Below are 21990 nucleotides of genomic sequence, written 5' to 3' on the forward strand. Positions count from 1 at the left end.
GCTGCGGGAATTTGCTCACGTTCACACGGAGCTTCAGGAAGCCATGAATGAGCTCTCGGAAGAGCACAACACAGCTCTAAGGGAATGGGAGGAGCAGAGGAGCCGCCTGGAGAGGGATCTGAGCAGTGCCCTCAGTGAGAAGGTCAGTGGGCAGGAAGAGTCACCCCCCTTCCACCCCCAGGGGGTGAGGCCAGGAGGTCTGTTCTCCTCGTCCATATGGTCATCACCGTCATTGATTTTCTGCAGTAAATGATGCTTCAGCCTGCTAACAAATACATAATTTCACTAAGCTACAAAATACGGGATATTTTAAATAAGTTAATGAAAATGTCTCATTAACAAATAATCAGATTAAACAACCCACCTCTAATTCATAAGAAGGCTGAACGACAAAATGACAAAAATAAATAAACAGCAAAAACAATGTACCACCAAAATTAAAGCACCTAAACAGCCCCCTGCCCTGATTACCTCTAGACATCCTGAGTAGCGTGTTTCTGCTGGCTTTCCCAGGCAGAGTGGAAATAGGCCAGCAAAGTAAGGAGCAGGTTAGATTGGCTCTGGTACCTTCAGCAGTAGCTTTTATAGCCCATAATAGGAATGGCATGGAGAAGTAGGTGTGCCATTTGTACATCCTACAGAGTGCCAAAAAGGGATTTGTAACAACACAAATTGAGTTCCCAGGGCCTCTGCTTCTGGTCAGGGATATTTGCCTTTCAACAGATGCTTCTGTCATGCTTCCTGGGTATGTTCTGAGTATGCTCAAAACATAGTTGCTGCTTGTGGCTGCCAATTCTGTTGTGCTCTCCCCCGAGAAGAGCTATTTAAGGAGGTTGTGTGTATGTGCAGTAATGGTGGTGGCTGTTCAGTTGTTATGCTTCACACACTTCACTCTAACAAGCAGGGAGCCCTCCCCCTTGACGGAGAGGAGGTCATCCCTGGGCTCAGTCTTGGGCAACAGGGGTTTGTGTAGGGTGGGGGAGTGAGTTGCAGATAAGTAATGTGGCTTTTTCCTTGTTGGACACCACACAGTCACATGGGTAGATCCCTGGAAAAGTTCACTAGATGGAAAAGGAGGAGGCACTGTGTGCTCATTGCCCATGGTCCTTTGCCTCCCTGGACCAGAAGAGGTGTGAGCAGGTGCATATGCCTCCAGCAATCAGAGGTGATGCGGTCCTCTGTGGCAGTGGCTGTTGCTGGTGGGGGTGGGGTGGGGGTTGGACAAACTGGGTTAATGGTTCTTTCCAACTCCGGTTCCACAGTTTCATTCCCCACCTGTGTCTTGTTCTCCAGAGATGCTTGGAAGAGAAGCTGGAGATTCTGCAGGGAAAGTACTCCTTGCTGGAGGACCAGATGGCGAAGCTGAGGGAGACCACTTCCTTGCCAGAGAAAGGAGAGGTCATGGGTGACATTCTGAAGGTAGGAGCAGGGCCCTGGCGAGACGGGTCCCAGTAGAGAAATGTCACTTGTCACACCGGGGACCGGGGCAGTCAGGTGGCTCGCTCCGTGTCACCAACTAGTTGAACTGCATTGTTGTATAAAAAGGAGTGTATATTTCAGGTGCCACATAACACCCCTTCCGCATTTGTAAGAACTCTCTTACTTTTTGTGTGGCAGCACCTGGACTTTGGAACTCCTTGCCTGTTGACGTCAGGCAGGCACCTTCACTGTACCCTTTTCAGTGCCTGCTAAAAACAGTTTTATTTAGACAAACCTACCCAGATGTTTAGGGATGCGGGTGGCGCTGTGGGTTAAACCACAGAGCCTAGGACTTGCCGATCAGAGGGTCGGCGGTTTGAATCCCCACGACGGGGTGAGCTCCCGTTGCTCGGTCCCTGCTCCTGCCCACCTAGCAGTTCAAAAGCACGTCAAAATGCAAGTAGATAAATAGGTACCACTCCGGCGGGAAGGTAAACGGTGTTTCCGTGCGCTCCTCTGGTTCGCCAGAAGCGGCTTAGTCCTGCTGGCCACATGACCCGGAAGCTGTACGCCGGCTCCCTCAGCCAGTAAAGTGAGATGAGTGCCGTAACCCCAGAGTCGTCCGTGACTGGATCTAATGGTCAGGGGTCCCTTTACCTTTTACCCAGATGTTTAGAAAGTTGAAACAAATGTTAATCTGTGTTTAGTCTATTGTTCTTTTAACTTTCTGAATGTCCCCAAAATCATTGTTGCTAATTTTTCTTGGTGATAACTTTGTTTTGTCTTTTTTTTTTTTGTAAGCCACTCTGAGGGGGTGTGTTTTTCCACAGTCAAGCAGTGTATAAATTTTATGAAATTATAAAAAGGGATGTTCTTGATTAAAATAGACATTCATACTCGTCCCATGCCTGCAGAACAGATATTTTTGTTGAATAAGAGGTGGGGTAACTAATGTTGCCCAGTGGACTGGATGAAAAGGTGGTCAAACTCAGCTGACGGGCATTTGGTGCCAAACTCAAACTGCCAAATACCAGCTGTGCAGGACACTAGGGGTCACTTCGAGTGTCTGGCTTCCCATGGTTCCTTGCCAGCTCTGACTTTACCTGTCCCAGGCCTGGTGGCATATGACATTGGGTGAGTGGCAAAGGGGTGTGGCTGGCTGGAAAGGGCCTCACGGACCAGGGATTCCCCACCTCTGAATTGGACTTTAGAGCTTATTTCTTACGATAAGTGTGCCCATGGGAACTATTTGCCAAGGGATTCTGCATCAGCTCTGCTCGGAGGCACAGGCCAGTGACTCATCTATGTTAGGCTCGTGGTTTTAGTCATGAAACTGCGTAACGGAAAACCACATCTGGGCCGTTCAGGCCACTCTTTGCAGAGTTAATGCAGGCACTTGTGGCTTTTTATTGTTAATTCAAAAAAACATTAATAGCTTCTTTGACTTTTTACATGTTAACATTGGGTATATTTATAGAGACACTTCCGTAAAAAAGAGTGTGACTTAAGGGAATGTCTGCCTTCGTTATTGCTAGCAGTCCTAACTAACCACAAAACTGTTAACGTGGACCATTGTAAAAATATTTGATTCCGTTTCTGTTGTTAATGGGCTATAACTAACCTGAAAAGTCCCTTCAGTTGTAGGAGTTCTGTCTCTCTGTGTATTCCCAGATATTGTTAGGTGGTGTTTTGGTCCACTGATCGTTAGCCTGGTCCACTGCATTGCAGGGCCTGCCTTAGCTCTGGACTTGCCTACTCTTTCCGCTCCCTACAGCTTCCGCCTGCCTTACTGGCCAGTACGTGTATCTTGTGGTCCACCCTCAGATCTTTGGATGAAGGGCAGTATATAAAATATAGTAAGTCTGCCCCTGGCACTTTAGTCAGGCTCTGTTGTCTTTAAAAACAAACAACAGCAGCACAACAAAAGCCAAACAAACAAATTTAAAACAGCCTCCACATTCATTAAAGGTACGAAGTGGGGGAAGTGATCTGTGACATACACAGTTGGCCAGTTTGGATCCTCTGCCTTGGCTGGCTTCTGCTTCAGACAGGCAGAGCTGACGTCTCTTGAGTGTGGCGCTGATGAGTACAAATCATGGCCTTCTGTCTAGGCACAGCCTCATTCTCACTGAGGAGTGGTATGGTCAACTCAACTTCATGCGGAGGTTACGTTCCGGGGATAGCATGTAAACCCAACATCGCAAACAGTCAAAACAACCCTTTAAAAGCCATAAAAAGCACAGGGCTACACTTACTGCACACTCCCAAGGTCGCCCTGCACATCTGAATGCTTTCCCAGGGTGAGTGCAATGGCAGGTAGGATTGCTGGCTGTCTTCCCCCCCTTTGACTCCCCCACCTCTTCCACATGTTAGAGGGGGATTTTCCACTGGTGGCAGATGACAGAGATTGTGACACACTGAGACCGGTGTAAAACCAAACTAAATAAAGACTTTATTTCAAAACAACAAACAGCAAAGCTAGTGGGTGTTTTTCCTGCAGGCAGAGTATAAACTGCAGCTTTTCTCCTTTTGTAGCCATGGCCAGCTGCACCCAATTAGCCCAGAGCTCACAAAAACTATTCTTAAAGGTACAAACATGTTTCTGTGCAGAATGTCTCCCAACACCACACACGCTCCTTTAAAAAAAAAAATTGGTCAAGCACGTAAAGCTGAGCTTGTGTAAGTTAAGTGCATAAGCTGTGAGTCTGTATTTGGGCAGTATTGGAGGGGAAGGAGCAAGGCTCGTTTTGTGTGCTCTCTGGATGCATAACCTTGTTTGCTGTTCCTTGTCCCACCAGCTTGAAGAACTGAACCAGCAGGTGGCCCACCTGAGTGGCCAGCAGACCGAGCTGCAGGCAACGGTCCTCCGCCTCGAAGAGGAGAAGCACCTGCTTGAGGCCAGCCTCCAGTCCGAGAGGAGCAGCTTTGAAGCAGAGAAGCGCCAGCTCACAGGCCTGCTCACGGAGCTGCAGAACTCCCTCTCTGAGAGCTCTCGAGGCAAGGAGAAGCTGGAGCAGGATTTGCGTGCCCAAGAGGAGAGCCTGGTCGCTCAGGTCAACGCCCTGACGGCTGAGATCGCCAAGCTGATGGGCTTCCTCCACCAGAAGGAGCAGGACCTGCTGGTTTTGCAGCAGCAGAAGGGCCAGCTGGCCGAGGACTTGCAGAAGAGCGAGCAGGCCTCCCGGGCAGCCCTTCAGGAGCTGAGCCTCCAGGTAGACCAGCTGACCAGCACGCTGCAGCAGAGCAGCCAGAAGCTGACGCAGGTGGAGGCTGCAGGCCAGGAAGCATACAACAAGGCTGCCCAGGAGAAAGAGCTGGCCCTGAGGCAACTCCAGGAGAAGGAGGCAGAACTGTCTACCCTGACCGAGCGGCTGCGTGCTCAGAGTGCCACTGCCACGGAAGCCCAGAGGGAGAAGGCCGATCTGAGCCACAAGGTCCAAGAGCTGGAGGCCAGGATCTTGGCCCTCACCGCCCAGTGCCAGCAGAGCGAGGCCCAAGCAGGAGCCGTGTCGGTGCTGAAAGGCCAGCTTCGCGAGGCACAGCAGAAGCTGGCTGACAAGGAGAAGCTGGCCAAGGAGAACACCCGTCTCCAGGAGCGGCTCCTGATCCTGGAGGAGTCCGTCTGCAACACAGAAGGCATCTTGGAGGATGAGAAGAGGCGGGCGGCCGAGTCCCTGGAGGGCAACCTTCGGCGGATTGCAGAGCTGGAGGAGCAGATTCAGGAGCTGAGCAAGCACCGGGACCAGGTCCTGCGGGAGATGGGTGAGGAGAAGGCCCAGAGGCAAGCCTTGGAGCGACAAGTGCAGCAGCTGGGGGAAGCGTCCAGGACCAAGGTGGAGGAGCTGCAGCAGCAGATGGCAGAGCTCTCCTCTGCCAAAGGAGACCCAGGGGAGCTGGGGAGGCTTAAGGAGAAGGTCCGAGCGCTGAGCGGGGAGAAGGAGCAGGGCCACCTGAGGCTGCAGGCCGAGCAGCAGAAGGTGGCAGAACTGGAGGCTCAGGTGAAGCTCCTGAACAGCAAGCACCAAGGAGCACTGGCTGAGCTCCAGGCGGACTTGGCTCGTGCCACGTCACGGATCAAGGAGAAGGAGGGCACAGAGGACCAGCTCCGGGCAGAGATTGCCTCTCTGCAGGAGAAGGTGGCTGTGGCTCAGAAGGAGGCTGCCCAGAGCCTGGCCAAAGGGAAGAAGGAGGGGCACGAAGCAGCCCAGGCGCTGGAAGTTGTCACCAGGGAGCTGGCTGAGGAGAAGCGCAAGGTAGCCGAGCTGGAGGCTCAAGTGAGGCTGGCAGGGGATCAGAGCCATAAGGACCTGAGTGCAGCTGAGTCCAGCCTCTCTAGCACCAGGGCAGCCCTGAAGGAGAAGGAGCGCGAGACGGAGAAGCTGTCTGGCCAGCTGAAGTCCTTGAAGGCCAAGCTGGAAGAGGCCTCCCAGCAGCAGAAGCAGGAGCTGGCTCTGCACAAGGAGGAAACCAAGCGGCTGGCGGGCCAGGAGGAACGGGCCAGGGCGGAACTGGCCGCTGAGAAAGTCAGCAAGGCAGCCCTGGAGGTGCAGCTGCAGAATGTCACCAATGAGCACCGAGTGGAAGTCTCGGGGCTCCAGGAGGAGGTAGCCAGGGCCCAAGAGCTGGTTGGGGAGAAAGAGCGGGAGCTGGAGGAGCTGCGCCTCAAGAACATCTCCCGCAGCGAGGAGCTAAGGGACCTGCAGAAGACGGTCAGCAAGCTGAAGGGGGAGCTGGCCTCCGCCGAGGCCCTGAAGGAGAGGGCTGCCAAGATGGAGAGCGAGCTGCAAGGGTTCCTGGAGGCAGCCCGGACCCAAAAGGCCGAGATGGACAGCATCAAGTCGATGATGCACTCCAAGGACGCCTCCCTCAAGAGCCTGGAGGAGCAGAAGCGGCAGCAGGAGCAGGAGTCCACCTCCAGCCGAGAGCTCTACCAGGGGCAGCTGAAGGAGTGCGAGGCTCTCCGCGCGCAGGTGGAGAGGCTGGAGAAGCAGTGCAAGGAGCAGCAGATCACCGTTGCCCGGCTGGAGAAGGTGGCAGCCGCCTCTGAGCGGGAGCAGCAGGTGGAGGCGGAGGCTTTGAAGCGGGAGGTGGCGCAGCACAAGGAGAGGGCCGCGGAGCAGGAGCAGCTCCTGGAGGCGTCCAAGTCCAGTCTAGAGAAGCTGAAGAGGGAGCTCCACGACAAAGGAAAGGAGCTGGCCCAGAGCAGAGAGGCAGCATCCCGAGCCGAGAAGGAGCTAGTCGTCCTACGTGCCGCAGCCCAGGAGAAGAGCAAGTCTGAGGAGAGCTGGAAGGAGCAGCTGTCGCGCTGTGCCCAGGAATCGGAGCGCCAGGCCAGCATCATCAGCAGCATGGAGAAGGAGACCTCCATCATGCAAAGGCAGCAGCTGGAGAAGGAGGGGGAGATCAAGGACCTGAGGCGGCTGGCCCTGGCTGAGTCCGAGAAGAGCAAGAAGCTGGAGGAGAGGCTGCGGATCCTGCAGTCGGAAATGGCCACCGCCGCTTCCCGGGCAGCTGAGAGGTGCTCAACCATGAAAGCCGAAGCGCAGAGCTCCCAGGAGCAGGCCGAGAAGCTTCGGGTGTCGGTGGAGGCCCTGAAGAAGGAGCAGAGCGCTGCCTCCAAGCGGCAGGAGGACCTCTGCAAGGAGCTTAAGTCCTGGCAGGAGAAGGCCTTCCAAAAGGAGCAGCAGCTCTCCGCCCAGCAGCAGGAGTTTGCAGGGGCCCAGGCCCTGATCGCAGAGCTGATGCCCGTCAAGTGCCTCTACCAGCAGCTGCAGGCGGAGCAGGCCTCGCAGGAGAGCAAGCACCGCGAGAAGCTGGAGCAGATGCAGAGCGCCGCTGGCCTCCTGCAGGCGGAGCTGGCCAGGGCCAAGCTGGAGCAGGCAGAGCTGCAGGCGGTGAAGGAGAGGCTCCTGGAGCGGGAGCGGGCCATCCAGCAGCTGCAGGCGGAGAAGGCCAGCTACGCGGGGCAGCTGGCCGCCCTCCAGCAGGGCCAGGCGCAGCTGGCCGAGGAGAACCGGGGGCTGCAGCACCTGCCGGCAGAGCTGGCCCAGACCAAGAAGCAGCACGCACGGGAGATGGAGTTGGTCAGGCTCGACTCGGAGAAGCGGGTGGCCGCCATGAAGCGGGTGCTCGAGGACACCCAGAAGAAGCACGAGGAGAGCAAGCAGAGGCAGTTAGTGCAGGTAAGGCCCCACACGGGATTCGGTTGCTTTTGGGGGTGGGGGTTGCCCAGGGGCTAGCCCCAGGCAGCTGCATCTCCCCAACCCACCCTGTGGTTTCTTTGCCCTCTTGAAACAGGGTGGAGGGGGGGGCAAAGCTCATCCTCTTTGCGCCCCCCCCCCACTTCATCCCTACTCCCTTGCTTCACCTGGGGGCAGCCCTGCCTCTGGAGATTAGGCAGATGGAGTAAACGGTCTGGGATCTGGCCTAGATATGCCTGCTGGATAGAAAATGATGGTGGCTCTTAATGGTTTTCTATGCTGCTTAGAAATTCTGGTTCCAGTTTACTTAATGAAGGGGACAGCTCTGCAGGGCCACCCTTGAGCGATGGAAGCATCTCTCGCAGGATTGAATGAGGTTGCAAGACACCTGGGGGTGCAAGACACCCTTTGCTGCATTCTGTATAGTACAGTCCAGATTGAGGGAATGTGCAGAAGCAAGATGTGGCCTGAAAGGCTCAGCAGACCTTATTTGGCTCATGGGCTGCATCTTGAGCAATGGGGACCCTCCTTCCATCTCTAGCCCTCTAGAACATGGGTAGGCAAACTAAGGCCCAGAGGCTGGATCCGGCCCAATCGTCTTCTAAATCTAGCCTGTGGACGGTCCAGGAATCAGCGTGTTTTTACATGAGTAGAATGTGTTCTTTTATTTAAAAAGCATCTCTGGGTTATTTGTGGGGCATAGGAATTTGTTCACCCCCCCAAAAAAAATATAGTCCAGCCCCCCCACAAGGTCTGAGGGACAGTGAACCAGCCCCCTGCTGAAAAAGTTTGCTGACCCCTTCTCTAGAACTTTGGGGTCTGCAGTAGGCCAGTAGTAGATACTTTGCCTGAAAGTTAAAGCATGCAAGTTAACAAAGGGGGTGCTGCTGTCCAGGAGCCATGTTTGCTTGAGATGCTGGCTATATGTTATCCTTGAATGGGTTCCCTTTTGCTCCTGCATGTACGCAGTGTTCTAGCATTGCCCCTCCAGGTTCCACAAGTCTTCTCCTCTGATTTATATACTGCCCTCTCAGCTCTGAGCCTCTGGGGAAGGGATGAGCAACACCCCCTTGGTCTGGATTGGGTTGGCCGTTGAGCTCCCACCCTTGCCACAAGTTGCCCCAGCTGCTTTTTGTGGTGTTTTCACGTCTGCCTTCATTGCTTCCCCCTCCCACCCACCCCCCAATCCTACAGGTGGAGCAGCTAGAGGTATATCAGAAAGAGCGAGCTAATGCATGCCAGGTAATGCATGCCAGGTGTCAGCTGCTTAAACGGTGACAGTGCATGACGTAGCTGCTGCTGCTGCTGCTGCTTCCCCTCCATCATGGCTGCCATCTCCTGTTGTGAACTGTTTGCAATGGGGGCTTACGGAGGACAAGTAATAAGGCTGCCGCCACCCTCGTTTGGGGGCTGTGTGGGAAAACAGGGCTTCACAATACCTCTCTAAAACTCTGCACCTTATGCCCAGATGCCTCCTCACACAGGTCAGCAAAACTTTTGTTCTCTTACTTTGACAAAAAAAATTACTTGGCAAGAGCAGAAAGCACGCAAATCCTGTCCTTTGCACCAAAGGCAAGACTGTCCATAGCTATGTGGCAAGCCAAGGCTTGTAAAGGAAGTCGCGCCAGCAGGCAGCAAAGTCAGTCTGCTTGGGATTGTTGCCCTCCCAGCAGGTCTCCCAGTAATAGTAGTATGAGGGCTTGCTGCACACCCACACACCGTTTTTTGTTGCCCTCCCCTTTAAAGATCTCCTTAGTGCCTCTTTTTCTGATAGCACCGCAGTACAGCACCACATGCATCCTCTTGCACCCTCTCATCCCAACATCTGGGAAGCCTTGGGAGCAGCTTGGGGCATACCAATTACTTGCCCTGTAGAATTTCCCACTTCTCTTTGTAACTCCTGGTGGAGCAACCTGCTGGAAGAGGCCAATGGCCCATCTAGTCCACCATCCTGTTCCCAGTGTGGCCAAGCAGGTGCCCAAAAGGGAAACCGCCTCACAGGATTTGAGCACAAGAGCAACTCTCCCCTCCTGCAGTTTCCAGCAGCTGGGATCCAGAAGTGCTGCTGCCTCCAGCTGTGGAGGCAGAGCATAGCCACCAGGAGCTAGTAGCCGTGGGGAACCTTTTCTCCTCCCTGAATTTATCTGATCCTTGTTCAAAGCTATCTAGGTTGGTGGCCATGACTGCTTCCTGGGGGAGTGAGTCTCATTATTTAGCTATGTGCTGTGCGACGGGGTGAGCTCCTGTTGCTGTATCCCAGCTCCTGCCAACCTAGCAGCTCGAAAGCACACCAGTGCAAGTAGATAAATAGGTACCACTGCATCGGGAAGGTAAACAGTGTTTCTGTGCGTGTCCCATTATGCTAGAAGTGGTTTAGTCCTGCTGGCCACATGATCTGGAAAGCTGTCTGTGGACAAATGCCGGCTCCCTCGGCGTGAAAGTGAGATGAGAGCCGCAACCCCATAGTCACCTTTGACTGGTCTTAACCATCCAGGGGTTCTTTACCCACCTTTACCTGCATCTGGCGCACTTTCTCCAGTTCTGGGCACCACTTCTTAAGACTTGACTGCGCCAAGAGGGAAGTAGCCATATGAAACCAGAGGTGCCCTATGCCTTGAGCAGCAGAGAGTAGAACTTGATGATCTCCGAGGTCCTTTCCCGCTCCAGCTGCTGCATCCTTTGGCATTCTGTCTTCCCCATCTCCTTCCTATATTTTCCTTCGGTATAGGAGAGAATCTCTGTGAATGATACTGCTCTCGGGAGGGGAGACCTTGAGCTCCAGGCAGAGTGCAGGGTCTGCAACGCAGGGGGGCCAGCCCTCTAACCTTTAGGGTTACCAGGAGCTAAAAGCACCACCACCTCTCTTAGCCATCTGCAAGCATGGTTGCACCTGAAGACAAGTCCACCCCCTCACCCCTGTGTTTTAAAGCCCTTCATTAAGAGCAAACCAGCTTAAACTAGAATCCCCTGAAACGGCCCCCTCCACTTCAGAAACCCTCTTGGATTCTAACCTTCAATGTTTCCGTGGGTCCCTGATGCTCCCTCACCCCCAAGTGCACGAGAGGCAAACAGTTGGCAATGGAGACCCTGCTTTGGGGTTGCTGGGGAGACCTGGAGGTGGGAAATGCAGGGCGGTGGGTGTGGCTAATTAACTTCCGGCATCACTTTCATCGCATGGCAGAGCATCTGCTTGCAGCACACCCCAGCTCTTCTGCTTGTAGAGAGCTGCTCTTCTGGGGAAGCTGCTAACCCCCATGCACCATTTCTGCTCTGAAGCCCACTGACCCAACCCTACAGCTCGAATGCGGTGTTTGCGCAGCATAGACGTGTCGGTGGAGGGTTGGAGGCGCGCTCTCCGCTGCTGCTTCCAGGAAGCTTTTGCAGGGGCAGAATGTTTAGGACAGGGACTCCAGTGGTACTGATGCTTCCTGGGTGGAAGGGAACCTGTCAGAGGGTATGCCTGGAATGTGGGTATGCCTGGAATGTGCTTCCAGGCATAGAGGACTCTGGCCTGCTGCATGCAGTTCTTTCTGTGTTCCTGTAGTAACTCTTGAGGGTCTGTGGCATTTGACAGAATTCAGACTCTGGCATCATGGTTGCAAAAAGAAGCTTGAAAAAGGTGTGTAGTTCTGGGGGTAATGCCCTTAGTCTCAGGGAGGCTGAGCGGTGCTTGCATTGAATTGGGGCCCCACAGCTGTTTTCCTCCTAGCAATCGGAGTTGTTATCCAAAAACACATTCAGTGACCTATTAGTGTTGCTTTTACCAGGTGCAGAACTTGGCCCTCCCCCCTCTTTCTTTCTTTCTTTCGCACGGGGCTTGACTTACTAGAGGAGTGTTTGATGCTGAAGGGGCCAAGCTGAGTAACATAGACAGTGCTAGATTCCTCCTTCCAACTCCCAAACTGGGTAAAGTGCTCAGTCCTGAGATGTCCTAGACTGTGACTCTCTGATGCCGTGCTCATGGAATCATAGACCCCAAAGGGTCATCTGGTTCCGTCTGCTGCTTTTGGTAAAAGGGGGAGACTTCCTTGGCCTCCTGCCAGCCAGTCCTTTTCTAGGCATGGCTGTTCCAGTACAGCAGGTTTAGGAGGGGGACAGAGATTGCGGAATGGGGTGCAGAGCCTCAACGAGCCAGGAGGGAGTGGCTGAACAGTGCTTTGAGCAGGAGGGGGAGGGGTTGGAGTAACTATTCTCTCTCTCTCTCCCCCCCCTTTCCTTTCTAGCTGGAGGAGCTGAAGCAGAAGTATGCTCAGCAGGAGAAGGTCACTCAAGCCCAGCAGCAGAGAGCCCAGGTGAGCTTCCAGGGATGGAGCCTGGAGAGAGTTCTCCTAGTGCAGAGGTTCCCAAGCTTTTGGGGGGCGCTGTCCCATTGGCTTCATAAATTCATCCCCAGATCCCCACCCTACCCTAAAAAAAGCATTCAGAATAGTTGTTTGCATGACCCACTGGTCTAATCCCCTGTAATCGAGGGCAAGGGGAATCAGGGAAGATAATAACCAGAAATGTGAAACAGTAACAATTAATTGCCCTTTCCCCAAAATCCAATTAAAGCTATTTAGTTTTCACCGATGCCAGCTTTTCAAAGACAAGGGGTGGAAAGGACCCTTGTAAGTCTACTGAGCAACCTCACTCAGCTGGTGCAAGAGTCATGGGGAAGAAAGAAAACAATTACCCTCTCTGGCACTGTAAGGGAATATCTGGGTCTCTCCTCAGCAGGTGCATGAAGAAGAGCTTAAGCACCAGAATGAGAAGATCTTGGATCTCCAGTCTCAGGTGGCCCAGAAGGAACAAGCTGCTGAACATTACAAGACACAGGTAGAAAAAGGGGAGCTGTCTCCCTCTGGGGCAGAAGTGAGGGGTGGGAGGGGAGAGATCCACCACCCTGGCTTCTACCCTGTATTAAACAGTCACAGTTAAGGCAAGTACTAAGAAAAGAAGTTCTGCCATTATAGGCCTCAAAATTTCATAGCTTACAAAAATGGCAGCTGTTGAGCTAACAGACTGGCATATAAGACCTGCATGATGAGGTTTGCAAATGTGGGTGTGTGGAGGGTAAGTACACTTTGTGACGTTGCACAACGACATGGCTGAGCAAGGGTCTCTTATGGAAGCACCAGCCTTGGCTTCCGGTGTCCCGGCTTTGCGGGAAATTGCTTCAAGTCTGGTCTTAAACTGGCAGGCGTTGTGCTTGACGGGTGCCTCACTTTTCCTCGCCCCTCAGATGGAGAAGGCCAAGACCCACTACGACGCAAAGAAGCAACAAAACCAGGAGCTGCTCGAGAGGCTGGGAGTCCTGGAGGAGGTGGAGAGGGAGAACGCCGAGCTGAAGGCCAAATCGGAGCGCCTTATGAAGGAGCAGCAGGATTTGGTGAGGCAGATGCAGGAGGCCCAGCTCACCTCCAAGAACCTCTGCAGCCTCGAGGCACAGGTAGGGCCGAAGGGCGGTGGCCGAGGAGGCAGGGTGCGTGTCCACGGCAGGGCCCAGTCATTTCCGTTCCAGGCCCTGCCCTGCCCTGTGCATTTCCTCTTGCAAGAAGGATCTGTGGGGTCCCTAGGGTTTTCTGTACCCCAGGGGTGGGGAATATGTGGCGCTTGCAGGTGTTGCTGGGCTCCAACTCCCTCCTGCTCTAGCCAGGAAGCCAAAGGACCAGGGGTGATGGGCGCTGGAGTCCAGCAACCTCTGGAGAGCCATGGGTTCCCATGCTTAGTATATATAGCAACATATTTACCTGCAGCTGAAGTGAGGTGGACTTGGCCCAGTTCTTACGTAGATGCATGCAAAGAAACATTTAATTAGCCATTTTGGTTCTAGCGGGTCTCTTGACTTCCTTGGTGCGCGGCTCGCTCGTGGCACCCTGCCCCTTACCGTTAACCAACCCAAACGCAGGTGGAGTTTGCAGATCGCCAGCTGCGAGAGCAGGGCAAGTTCCAGCTGGCCACAGATTCATTAAAAAGCCGCATCACCTTCCAGGAAAGCCCAGCCGACGTCAGCACAGACAGCCTGGACATGAGCACCAGCGATGAAGCACAGCCGCTCAACTCCACCAGGTACTGGCCCTCAGCTTAGAAGGCAAGCAGGCGGCTGCAGCAGAGCAGCTCAGCTTCCGTGCCAGATTTCTCTCCTCCTCCTCCTCCTCCTTAGCTCTTTGATCGGCCATAGAGCAGAGACTTCCCACCCTTGCAGCTCTAGGACCCAAGGGTGGCCACTCGCAGGGTCCTTCATTTGGCAGGCCGGACAGTGAAGCAACTTTGGAGACATGGGGCGTTGTTGTTGTTGTTAATTTTATACGCCACCCAACTGACTGGGTTGCCCCAGTCACTTTGGGCTGCTTCCAACATATTAAGACATCAAACACAGTAGTAAAACATCAGACATTAAACATTTCTAAAAGTCAGATAGTTGTTTATTTCCTTGACATCTCATGAAGGGAGGGCATTCCACAGGGCGGGTGCCACTACCGAGAAAGCCCTCGGCCTGGTTCCCTGTAACTTCACTTCTCTCAGTGAGGGAACCACCAGAAGGCCCTCAGAGAAGGACCTCAGTGTCCAGGCTGAATGTTGGGGGTGGAGACGCTCCTTCAGGTATACTGGGCTGAGGTCATTTAGGGCTTTCAAGGTCAGCACCAACACTTTGAATTGTATTGTGAAGACTTCTCAGCTTCCTTGTTCCTGGGAATGTGAAGAGAGGGTTCTGTGGTTGTGGCCTCCCTGCCAGTTTCGTGACCCCCCCCCCATCTCTCTTCACAGCAGGAGGTCTCGCCGTTCCACCTCCGAATCTGGGACAGCAGAGCCGTCCAAGGCTTCCCACCGGCTGCCTCGGAAGGTGGAGTCTCTGGAGAGCCTCTATTTCACGCCCATCCCCACGCGCACGAGGTCCAAACTGGAGAACAGCGTTAACTCCACGGGCGACGTTTCCTTTGAGTCGGGGCGGAAAACACTCTCTGGCCGCCGGCGCACCACACAGGTCATCAACATCACCATGATCAAAGTAATGTGGGGGCCACCTAGGGATGGGAGCCAAGGTGTGGTGATGGTGGCTGTGGAGATAGGTGGCATCCGGGGCTGCTCCAATGTGCATCCTCCATAGCCAGGTCCGTCATACACCCTGGGTGTGGGGACGAGCAGGCGACCCCTGTTGTTAGCGGTGGATTCAGGAGAGACGGGAGCTGCCCTCTTGAAGTGGTTTGCTAGGAACAAGGAGTGATGAATCTTGAGTTGGCAGATGGTTCAAGGATTTGGAAGAGCTCCAAGACAAGCTCTCCAAGTGGGCTAAACGGGCAGTAAAGCAGCAAGTGCACTTCTGTGTAATCGAGTGTAAAATGATGTATGTCAAGGCCAAAAACACGAGCTTCACCTACGCTCTCGTGGGGTCTGAGTTGACGGCGGTCATGAGCGAGACCTTGGGGTCATAGTGGACCACCCAGTATGTGGCAGTTGGGAATTGCTAGGGATCAATAGGAAAGGAACTTGAAATAAAACTGCCGGTGCCATAATGCCATTATACAAACCCGTGGGTCAACCTCATTTGGGATGCTGTGTACAGTTCCAGTGGCCTTTCCTCAGAAAGGATATTGTAGAGCCGGAAAAGGTTCAGAAAAGGGCAACAAAAATAATCTAGGGTTTGGAGCAACTCTCGAGTGAAGAAAGAATGCAGTATTTGGTTAGTTTACAGGAAAGCCGAGTAAGGGATAGGGGAAGACAGGGCAGAGGCGTCTAATATTCTGTCTGGTGTGATGGAGGTGGAGAAGAGCAGCTTAGCGGGTGGGGGCAGAGTTTAGCAGCACCAGCAGCCATTCTTTGTGCTCACCCTCCTCCTCTTCCTCCTCCTTGTGCTTCTACACAGAAACACGCTGAGCCGGAAACTCCCCAGAGTGCTGATGCCTCTTTCCTCAGCATGCAGTCCGCTGCGTCTCAGAGCAGCAGCTCGAGCCAAGAGCCGGTCAAGACGCGCCTGCGTTCCGCATCTTCCTCCACCCGCTCCCTCGCCAGCCTCCCCTCTCAGGAATCCCTCACCAGGCTGGGCACCTATTCCCCCAACAACACGGCGTTGATGAGCCTGCCCGGCTATCGACCTGCCACCCGCAGCTCCATGAGACGCTCCCAGGCTGGAGGGGCCACTTCTGGTGAGTGCTGGGGGTTGCAGCGGCAGGACTGGGGCAGCCTTCAACATGGTGGGCCCCTCTAGACGACGTCCTGGACTGCAACTCCTGACAGCCCCCAGCCGAGCATGGCTGGATGATGCTAGGGCCATTGGGAGTCACAGTCCAAAGCATCTTGAGGAGCAGAAGAAGCTGGGCAAAGGCTGTTCTAGAGCTTCGCCCTCTGTGCCAGTAATTGCTCTGGTGAATCTCAGAGGAGTCCAGTGAGCTCAGTGATCTACACAGAATCAGAGAATATGTTTTGAAGGGATGCCAAGGGTCTTCTAGTCCACCCCCTGCACAGCAGGAATCACAGCTAAAGAGTCCCACCTCTGTTTATGAGCCTCCAACAAGGAGAGCCCACCACCTTCCGAGGGGGTCTGTTCCATGGACAGACAACTCTTGCCCTCAGAATAATAATATAATAATAATAGTAATAATAATAATGTTAATAATTTATTACTTATACCCTGCCCATCTGGCTGAGTCTCCCCAGCTTCCAACAGGAGTTTAAAAATACATCAAAACATAAGTCATTAAAAGAAAACTTCCCTAAACAGGGCTGCCCTCAGAAGGTTTTCCTGCTGGCTACATTTATTCTCTCTGCCCACCACTATTAGTCCACCATGCCTGACAGTCAGTGGCATAATAATAAATAATAATAATAATAACAATAATAATAATAATAATAGCAGTTTTATTGTTTATACCCATCTACTCTGGGCAGCTTCCAACTCATATAAAAACATAATAAAATGTAAAAGATTTTAAAAGATATCCAGGTGTGTGTCAGAAGAGCCGTCTGTGTGTGTGTGTGTGTGTGAGAGAGAGAGAGAGAGAGGTGATGACCTGTCCCCTTGTGATTTCTTAGCTTTTCCTTGCTGCTTTGCTCCTTGGTGTGAGTCTTCCAGAGTGGGACTTCCTCCCCCGGAGCCTGTTGGCAGACTGCCTGCTCCATGACTGTTTGTGGCCGGTGATGGCATGAACGTGAAGGTGGCACTGCTTGGCTCCTCCCTTCTAAAAAGCATCTCGTCGACAGCCCTCGCAAGGCCTGGAATGGCCATGCATAGAACAGCCAGCAGAGGTGGGACACGGGAGAGCCAGGATGGATAAGAGGAAGGGCTTCTTCACGCAGTGCATAATTAATCTGTGGAACTCACTTCTGTAGGAGGCAGTGGGAGCTACCAACTAGAGCAACTTAAAATAAGATTGGACACATTCACGGAGAAGGGTTGTCAGTGGCCCTGCTCTCCCTCCACAATTAGGGGAAGCAAGGCTTCCGAATGCCAGTTGCCTGTACCAGCAGGGTTCTTCCGAATGTTCTTTTGCAGTTGAGAAAGGCTGGCTCAGTTACCTGTGCGTGGGGTGCTCTGTTTTGCCCTCTTTCCTCTTCGTGCCCGTGGAGTGGGTAGGGGCAGAGGAATCTCTTTGCAACCTCCTTCCTTGATTGGGATCACTTGATTGTCGATTATCTTGTGGAGAGCCACTTGGGGTGCCTCCCTTCTGTGTGGCTGGTGGTGCCACCTAGGAAGTAAGCAGCCGACACCCTCCCCTGTCGCTCCCCCCCCCCCCTCAGGGCGCAGCAGCTTCTACATGGGCACCTGCCAGGAGGAGCCGGAAGTGCTTGACGACTGGAGCCGCATCGCTGAGCTCCAGCAGCGCAACAGGATCTGCCCACCTCACCTGAAGACCTGCTACCCCCTGGAGTCTCGGGTGAGTGTCGCCAAAGGGCCAGCTAGTCCTGACTCCCACGGCAGCTAGCGATATGTTTTCAAGGCCAGGGAGGGCAGGGGGTGGGGATGCGATGCTTGCTCCTGCTGCTGATTTAGTCAACGCCAGGAGAATTCTGTGAACGGAAAATTGGATTCTGCAATGGAGATCAAGTTAGTGGGTTGGATTCCCCACCCCCCCAAAGCATGGCCCTTTGAGGGCTAGTGCATATTTATGTGAATATATGGGGGGAGGGGAGGAGGGGTTTGGGAAGCGTGTGAAAGGGGTGCATAGACAGGGTTGGTGAGCGGAGCAAGCAGGGATGCCAGTCCCTCCTTTGTGCATGTAAATCCTGCTCAGTCCTGGTCAATAGACACCTGGGGAGCTTCCTCCCCTGTGCGTTTTGGGGGCTGTTCCACCTTTGCAGTAGGCTCAACCTGGTGTGCGTGTGCACACAAAGAGCCTCCGTCTGATGACCGCACTGCTCCTCTTCCCCTCCTGCCAGCCATCCCTGTCACTGGCCACCATCACAGATGAGGATATGAAGACGGGGGACCCCAGAGAGACCCTCCGCCGTGCCAGCATGCTGCCCTCCCAGGTTTCCGAGGGCCCAGCCACCCGTCGCAGCACCCTGAGCTCCGCGGTGGCCGCAGGGGGCATTGCCACTCGGCAGCAGAGGAAGCGCATTTCAGATGAATCCCACCAGGCTGCAGGGACCCCCGAGGTGAGTGGCAGTGGCTCTGCGGCACATTCAGCTGGCCTGAACCCCTTTCAAGCTGGGCGGGGTGGGGATATGGGGGAGGGTTATTATGGGAGTATCGGGTGTGCCCAGGGTGTAATGGGGCAAGTTTGCCTGTGTCTTCTAGGGCAGGTGCTGGTGGGGTCCAGGGACCCTTCAGTCCCTCTGGGATTGCAGCTCCCATCATCCCTGAGCTGGGAGTTGCAGTCCAGCGACATCTCCTGCTCCCCATTTCTCACCTGCCCACCTTGGCGGGGAGATAAAAGGCACCGTTATCTTTTGCTCAGTCGCATCAGGCCCCAACTAATCTCTCTTCCACACACCCCTTTTCTCCGTTCAGTCCAAGAAATCTGCCAGCTGCTTCCCACGGCCCCAGACTCCCAAACTGCGGAGCGAGGAGCACAAGCACAGCACCCATGCGGGAAGCAAGAAGGACAAAGCCCAGGCAGCCAACAAGCAGGTAAGGGAGCCTCGGAGCCTCTTGCTCTTCCATCGGGCTGGCAGAGCAGGGCGCAGGGAGCCTCTGGGGCTGCAGCATTGCTGAAGCAGAGCAGGCTGCGAGACCACCCCTACTCAGGCAGGGAAGTTTTTAAACAAAGGTTGGATGACCACCTGTCAGGGATTCTTGAGCTGTGATTCCTGCGTTGCAGGAGCTTGGGGTCCTTCGAGCTTTACAGTTCTATGGTTCTACAAAGTATGACCTCTCCTTTCTGCCTATCTATACACAAACACCAGACTACTACATAACACAAATTCAATCTCTCCCTAGCTTCAGACGTGGTGCTTCTCTGCAGTGATTATAATAACCGGGGTGGGGGGGTGGAGGAGGGGGTAGACCAAGGAATGCAAACTCTTCTCTTGCGTTCCCTTGCCGTGGGGATGAGAGAGCACAGAAGTGCCGCTGAGGTCTCCTGATTGTCCTGACTCCTTCCCTGCAGCCCAACAGGCGCCAGTCGATGGCCTTCAGCATTCTGAACACTCCGAAGAAGCTGGGCAACAGCCTCCTGCGCCGGGGGCCCAACCGCAAAGTGACTCCCAAAAGCTCCCCCCGGAGCAGCAGCCGGAGGTCCCCGAGGGCAGCGTCATCACCTAAGGGCAAGGTAGGAGGGAGAAGGGGCCTCCCCACGAGTCTTTCACTCCCAGCATCCCCTTGGAGCAAGCATGGGCGGGAGAGAGATTTTGCCTGGAATGTGAGCCGGCATTTTAGTGTATTTAGATATATATTCTGGTGGAGCTAATAGAGAGAGAAGAGGGCTGGGGGAAAAGCCATGGGTCTGGGACACAGAAGGTGGTTTGCCAGCAAAGGAGCAACAGAAGAGGCTGCTGGATCAGGCCAGTGGCCCATCTAGTCCACCATCCTCTTCTCACAGGCTGACCAGATGCCTGTGGGAGTCGAGCAAGGGCCGGGTCCATTGCTCAGTCGTAGGGTCGGGCACCCCCACCTGCCAGGCCTGACTTCCCATCCTTTTGCTCCTTCAGGTCTCATGGGCTGCCAGAGCAGGCTGGCCTCTCCTTGTGCAGTGCGACCAGGCCTGTATGGAACCTCTTCTGGCTGGGTCACACCAGGGGCAGCACGGACCTCTCCTTGGGCTGCCATCCCCTCCCCTCCCACTAGTGGTGTGTGGTTTCTGGGTTTTGCAGCACCTGTCCTGGGTGTGGGACTCTGCCCTTCCCCGACGGGGCCGACTTCACCTGCTGTCTTCTTCCTGATTTGCTGCCATGCAGAAGAATGATGAGAGCCGCTTGTCGTTCTCATAAGACTGCAGAGTTCAGCTTGGGTTTATCAAATCTGAGGGGCAGGGCGGGGGAATGAAGCCGCAGTGCTCCATCTTTTTTGTCCTCCTCTCTGGCTTCCGATTAAGAGGTGTGGCAAAGCAAGGCAGCTTCCTCAGGCAGTGGACTTTGGTGCCCTTGAAGGTGGCACGCTGGGAGGAGCATTGTCCCCATGGGGCACTAAGCATGGCTCAAACCAGCAGGAGAGCAGTGGGGATGGCACGAGAGCTCTGCCCACAGCTGCCCTTCATTCGGTGGGGCTTTTACAGGAGAAAATCCCAGAGGATTGTCGAAACAGTGGGGTGGGGGTCCCAACTAGATCCTTCTGCCTTTTGAGCTTCTAAAATGCCAGCAGGAGCCATTGAGCCCACCCAACACCTGTCTTCTTTTTCCCTTCCTTCAGGCGAACTCCAGGTCCACGAGGAACACCAAGTTCTAACACCGTTTTTCCTGGCTGAAAACTCCCCTGCCTGCCGCATCTCTCCAGAAGGAAGGGAGCCAGGTGCCAAGGCCCCCCAGTCTCTGCTACCAGCTGAGCCGCCCGCAGCCTTCCTCCCCCTCCTCGTATTCCCTCCCAGCTCTGACGTGGCCTGAGACCCCAGCCTTCGGGTCAGGATGCCAACTGGCGCACGGACTCTCCCCCCGCCCCCTGGCTTCCACGTGATGGTGGGTGGTGAGCCGCCTTGGCTGAGAGATTGGGGGGGGGGCTTTCCCCTCTGTGATGATGGCAGCCGTGTGTGCGTGTTGAGGGGGACGGGACAGTCTCCAAACCATTCCAGGGTCTGGCCCTTAATACCAGCCACTGTTCCATCAGGCAGGAATCAGGAGTGCTTGGCAAAGGAGGACTAGGCTGGCAGTATTTTACGCTCCCAGGGAGGCAGTGTCATAATGTTGACCACCTTTGCCAATGCAACACCCCCTCAAGCACCCAGAGTGGCACCTCCTATTGAGAAGCTAGGTCCCTTGCACACTGAAAGGCTGAAAGGCTCTCTCTGCTTGCCTCATTGGCGCAGTGAACAGCCCAAGGCACTGAAGTCGGAGATGTTTTCTCCACCCGGCTCTCCTTTCCACTCACAAGGCGACCCTCTTCCCAGCCTCCTTGGTTCTTAAAAAAAACAAACAATTGTAAAGCAAGGGCCAACAGACTAGAGAATTGGGGTGGGAAGCTTCTATCAGACATTGAGGACTAGTCGCTTACTCATTACCAGAAGCAGTGGGGGGAAACACATTTCTCTCCTGTGGAAAACTTTGCCCTGCTTGTCAATAGAGTCATGTGCCTGCTTCCTGGTGATGTGAGAAATCCTTTGGGAGCTGGGGTGGCTTTTGTGCAAGGGGGTGTTAAAAAATAAATCCCTTGAGCCTGGCAACAGGAGGAATCATTCCCTGGAGGAGGTGGGAGCACCAGCTGCCTGAAGGGCCCCTCGCTGGTGGCTGGGCGGGAGGAGGAGGAAGAGAAAGCTCCATTATGTACAGGCTGTGCATTCTCACCCTCCCCTTATTCCGCAGGCTTTACTTAGCTGTGTTGCTTTGTATTGTACTCTGTAGGCACTGGCATGGAGTGGGGCAGGGGGGAGGCCTCAGTGCAGTGTCCCTCCTGAAAAGGGGGCGGAGGGGTGCGTGGCTGTGCCGGGGCAGCAGTGGGGCCGGTGCCCATGCCTGGATCTTGGGGGGCACAATCCGGCCGGACCTTTCCCTGCAGATGCTCCATCAGAGTGCACAGGAGCTGTGCAAAGGCCCCCCGCTTCGGTTCCCTTCCGTGGGCAAGCGTCCCACAGCGGGGCTTGGCCCTCAGGAGAGCCTCGCTGGATCTCCCTGGTGAGCTGTTTCCTGGACTGGGGGGCGGACACTGCCTGAGGGTGCCCCCACCGCCACCACTCGCAGCCCTCTAATACTCGCCTTTGTAGAGAAATTAGCAATCAAATGTGTCATTTTAAATAATGTTTCTACTTGTAAATAAATGGTATTTTTCTCCCAAAAAGCAGTGGCTTGGCGATGTTTCCTCCTGCTTTGA

At 54.4% G+C, this 21990-nt stretch overlaps 3 protein-coding genes across 3 annotated transcripts in view; 2 read left to right on the forward strand and 1 right to left on the reverse strand.

Moving 5' to 3' along the window:
- The window catches only part of NUMA1 (nuclear mitotic apparatus protein 1), a gene marked incomplete at its 5' end in the record, with an annotated part of 70275 nt that extends 48318 nt beyond the window's left edge, over nt 1–21957 (forward strand). Inside the window, 15 exon segments of the mRNA XM_083436020.1 lie at nt 2–142; nt 1294–1419; nt 4218–7601; nt 8814–8861; nt 11843–11911; nt 12333–12434; nt 12841–13047; nt 13507–13667; nt 14367–14607; nt 15463–15742; nt 17334–17470; nt 17973–18191; nt 18547–18666; nt 19145–19306; nt 20383–21957. Coding sequence (XP_083292146.1) covers nt 2–142; nt 1294–1419; nt 4218–7601; nt 8814–8861; nt 11843–11911; nt 12333–12434; nt 12841–13047; nt 13507–13667; nt 14367–14607; nt 15463–15742; nt 17334–17470; nt 17973–18191; nt 18547–18666; nt 19145–19306; nt 20383–20418 — 5433 coding nt within the window. The 3' untranslated portion in view covers nt 20419–21957.
- Nucleotides 1–21990, forward strand: part of LOC310676834 (tigger transposable element-derived protein 1-like) — a gene marked incomplete at its 3' end in the record, with an annotated part of 1439559 nt that overhangs the window by 641466 nt on the left and 776103 nt on the right. The window lies entirely within an intron of this gene.
- The window catches only part of RNF121 (ring finger protein 121), a 175900-nt gene that overhangs the window by 108960 nt on the left and 44950 nt on the right, over nt 1–21990 (reverse strand). The window lies entirely within an intron of this gene.

Source organism: Podarcis tiliguerta, assembly GCF_965153285.1.
Source record: "Podarcis tiliguerta genome assembly, chromosome: 4".
In the NCBI taxonomy this organism is placed as follows: domain Eukaryota; kingdom Metazoa; phylum Chordata; class Lepidosauria; order Squamata; family Lacertidae; genus Podarcis; species Podarcis tiliguerta.